This window comes from Tinamus guttatus, unplaced genomic scaffold (assembly GCF_059628265.1).
Source record: "Tinamus guttatus ecotype Peru unplaced genomic scaffold, ASM5962826v1 Tinamus_guttatus_pri_ptg000710l, whole genome shotgun sequence".
In the NCBI taxonomy this organism is placed as follows: domain Eukaryota; kingdom Metazoa; phylum Chordata; class Aves; order Tinamiformes; family Tinamidae; genus Tinamus; species Tinamus guttatus.
Window position 1 is genome coordinate 3480685 of NW_028289244.1, and position 3584 is coordinate 3484268.

The 3584-nt window shown below is 58.0% G+C and overlaps 1 protein-coding gene across 1 annotated transcript; it reads right to left on the reverse strand.

Annotated features, from left to right (window-relative positions):
* Window positions 1-427: 427 nt before the first annotated feature.
* HNRNPA0 (heterogeneous nuclear ribonucleoprotein A0) lies at window positions 428-2774 on the reverse strand. Its single transcript, XM_088536890.1, has one exon. The coding sequence runs from the start codon at window positions 2429-2431 to the stop codon at window positions 1490-1492; it is 942 nt and encodes a 313-aa protein (XP_088393016.1). The 5' UTR covers window positions 2432-2774; the 3' UTR covers window positions 428-1489.
* Between the last annotated feature and the right edge of the window lie 810 nt (window positions 2775-3584).

Here is a 3584-nt window from a genome sequence, read left to right on the forward strand (position 1 = left end):
TATTTTTGCTTTACAACTGGCACCTATGTTACTGGTACACTTAGCTGGCTCATTTATCATAGCACTTCGCCCAAACAGTTTAGATTATCACATTTTGAAATATGGGCAATTGCAATTATTAAAAAACAAAACAAAAAAATGTGCTGAGGCAGGTATTGCAAATCCATTCCTTCTTTCGGTCAGTGCTCATGGAGCCCATCTTTGTTCATATGCAGATTTCATTCCATTCTATACCAGTCATCTAACGGCATTAAAAAAAAAAAAAGAGTTTTCCAAAATCTAGTACAATTGTTACTTTGCTGCAATAAAGCCTAGAGCGATGCTCCTGCCATCCTGCCAGTAGATGGTGCTGCTAAAGATTTTCGGGGAACTTTAACGGAGGACAATAGTTCAGAGTGAAGTCTGTTAACCCGGTACTATGAAAACAAATATGCATTTAATAGAAGGGATAAACGCTGACCCTTTCCTGTAAGGAATCATATACAGACAAACCAATAAGAGGACTTGAAACTAAGCAATCGGAAATTCTGAACATTTTATGAATGAAGCACATGCTTAACACAAACTATTTCTTCAAAACTACACAGTACATACGTTGATGGAAAAGTCCTATAGAAAAAATTGACCAACCATGTCAGCACGTCAAACTGCCTAGTACAAGATGGTGGATGCACACAAACTGCTAAAGTGAGAACAAATATTTAAAAAACAGACCACATCAATGGAATATTACTTCAAAAATTTCTGTCAAGTGTTTGAAAACTAATAAATCCACTAAGGGGGAGAGGGGGTAGCAAAAAAAGTCAATTAGGACCTTTACTGGCAATAAAATATTTACTCTAAGTACACAGAGATTTTAAAGCAGAGGAACACTTGTTTCAAACCCAGAAAAGCCTTAAACCGTACGGAATGGATCCTAGGAAAAAAAATTAGACATGTAAAGGTCAATGAACACAATGATTTATTTAAAAAATAAAAAAACGTAAAAACGATTTTTTCCTCCTTTACAGAAATGTTAATTTCAGTCATGGGATCCGAGTAGATTTTGTAGAAAAAAATGTAGTAGCCAGGTATCGAGTCCTTACAACAAAGAAAAAAAAATCCCCCACAACCCTCCCCAGTTTTTCCTCCAGATCAGCAAGACACTTCCCCACCCCGCATACCCCCAAAAAACAAATTAAAACAAGACATTTTTTTCGCTGCTAGTATAAAAACGACCAAGGTCCAAGTAATAATAAAAAAATAGAGTCCATCAATGACTGTAACACAAAGTATGTGTGTGTGGGGCCCAGTCCATCTTCAGAGAGAAAGAAGTGGCACGGGCAGCAGAGGCGACCCCCAAGGGGCATTTAGGAGCTGCTCCCACCGCGGGGAGGCATTTAAAAGGAGCTGCCCTTGGGCGAGTGAGGAGGGGTAAACCATTTAGAAGCTGCCCCGGATCAAAGGGAGGGCTCTCCATGCCACCCCCGGGGGGTACGGGCGCTGCGGCTTAGAAAGAGCCGCCCCCATAACCTCCCCCGCCGTAGCCTCCTCTGTACGGTCCACTGTTACTGCGGCCCCCCCAGTTGCCGCCCCCTCCTCCACCTCCTCCGCCGCTCTTCATGGGGCCGTACGAGGACTGGTGCTGGCTGTAGCTGCCGAACCCGCCGTACCCGTTGCCGTAGTCGCCGCCGCCTCCTCCGCCACCTCCTCCGTAGGAACCGCCGCCGCCGTAGGAACCGTAGCCGCCGCCGCCGCCTCCCCCGCCGTAGCCGCCGTAGCTGTTGTAGCCGCCGCCGCCTTTGGAAAGGCCGTTGTGGTCCCGGTTGCCGGAGCCGCCGCCGCCCCGGCCCCGTCCTCCGCCTCTGCCGCCCCGGGAGGGCCTGGAGCCGCCGCCGCCTCCCCCGCCCGACTGGATGTCCTCCTTGGGCACGGCCTTCTTCACCTCCACGCGGTGGCCCTGGATCGGGTGGAACTTGACCACGGCGGCCTTGTCGGCCGCGTCGTGGTTCTGGAAGTAGACGAAGCCGAAGCCGCGCTTCTTGCCGCTCTGTTTGTCAGCGATGATCTCGGCCTTCTCCACGGGGCCGAACTGGCTGAAGTGCTGCACCAGGTCCCCTTCGCCCACGTCCCCCTTGAGGCCGCCCACGAAGAGCTTCTTCACCTTCGCGTGGGCGCCGGGCTTGGCCGAGTCCTCGCGGGACACGGCCCGCTTGAGCTCCACCGCGTTGCCGTCCACGGCGTGCGGGGAGGCGGCCATGGCGGCGTCGGCCTCCTCCACCGCCGAGTAGGTGACGAAGCCGAAGCATCGGGAGCGCTTGGTCTGCGGGTTGAGCACCACCACGCAGTCGGTGAGGGTGCCGTAGGCCGCGAAGTGCTCCCGCAGCCCGGCCTCCGTGGTCTGCACGTTGAGGCCGCCGATGAAGAGCTTGCAGAGCTGCGAGTTCTCCATGCCGCCGCCGGGGCTGCGCCTGGGCCTGGCGCCGAGACTCCTCCTCCTGTTGGGGGGCAGCGCTGAAGCTTTTCCTCTCCCCCCCCGCTCCGTCGGCGGCTGCTTCGTCTTCCCCCCCTCTCTCGCTGCGAGCAGCGCGACTTCAGGGCAGCCGGGAGCCGCCAGCGATGGCGCCCTCGGCCTGGCCCAAAGTCTGCGCCGCGTCTCGCCTTACCCGCCGCGGGGATGGGGCGTCCCGGCCGCCGCTGCTCCCGCGGAACCGGGGGGGCGGGGGGAAAACACAGACACGCACAAAATGGCGGCGGCGCCTCCTCAACAGCTCGCCCGGCGACTGGTGCCCACACAAAGGGGACGCCGGGAGCCCCGCCCGCCGCACCGCCCGCTGCGCCCGCCCCCCGCCGCGCGCCCGGCCAATGGCGCCCGCCCGCCCTCCGCCGCCCGCCACTCACCTCGCGGGAGGCGGTGCCGCGGCGCTGATTGACGCGCAAGACGTCCAATGGGAGGGCGCAGCCCCGGCCAAAGCCGCGGGAGGGGGAGGAGCCCGGGCGGCAACTGACGTCCCGGCTGACCAATAGAATCGCCAGCTAGCGGCCCGCGGAGCGACCGCCCCCGTCAGCTCCCCCCCGCCGGCGCGGAGGGGAGGGGGCGGGGCCGGCGCCGGTTGCGCCAATGCGTCAGCGCGGCGGGCGCGAGCCAATGGGCGCCGCTCTGGGCGCCGCGCGCTTTCTGCGCGGCGGCCCCGCCCCCGCGGGGGTGGGGCTCGCGCGGGAGCGTTTGAAACGCGGCCGTTACGGGGTGGCCGCGAGCGCCCGCCCGCCCTCCCGCGCAGCCCCCGGCCTGTGGCGGCCCCAGCGCCCCCTTCCTCTCCCCGGGCTTTTAGGCAGCGTGGAACGAGTCTTCAATGCCTTGGGTGGGGGTGACACCCCTCTTCGGATTTTTTTTTTCCTCCCCATTCCGTTTTAATCTGCTCCTATCTCCCTCTCGTTCCTGCTTTGGTGTTGTCTTGCTTCCCCTTTCCAGCGTGCTTCCAGGACCTGTTCCCTCCTGCAGCTTCGCTTTGCTTTTCCTGCCTGACCTATTCACCAGTCCTCTGCGCACCCCATCATCTTCTCACCCTCAAATCTCTCCTTAGCTCCAGTATTTTCTAAGATAA

What these genes read in the sequence shown, in the direction of transcription:
- HNRNPA0 (XM_088536890.1), bottom strand. Translation starts at nt 2,431, where the DNA reads ATGGAGAACTCGCAGCTCTGCAAGCTCTTCATCGGCGGCCTCAACGTG.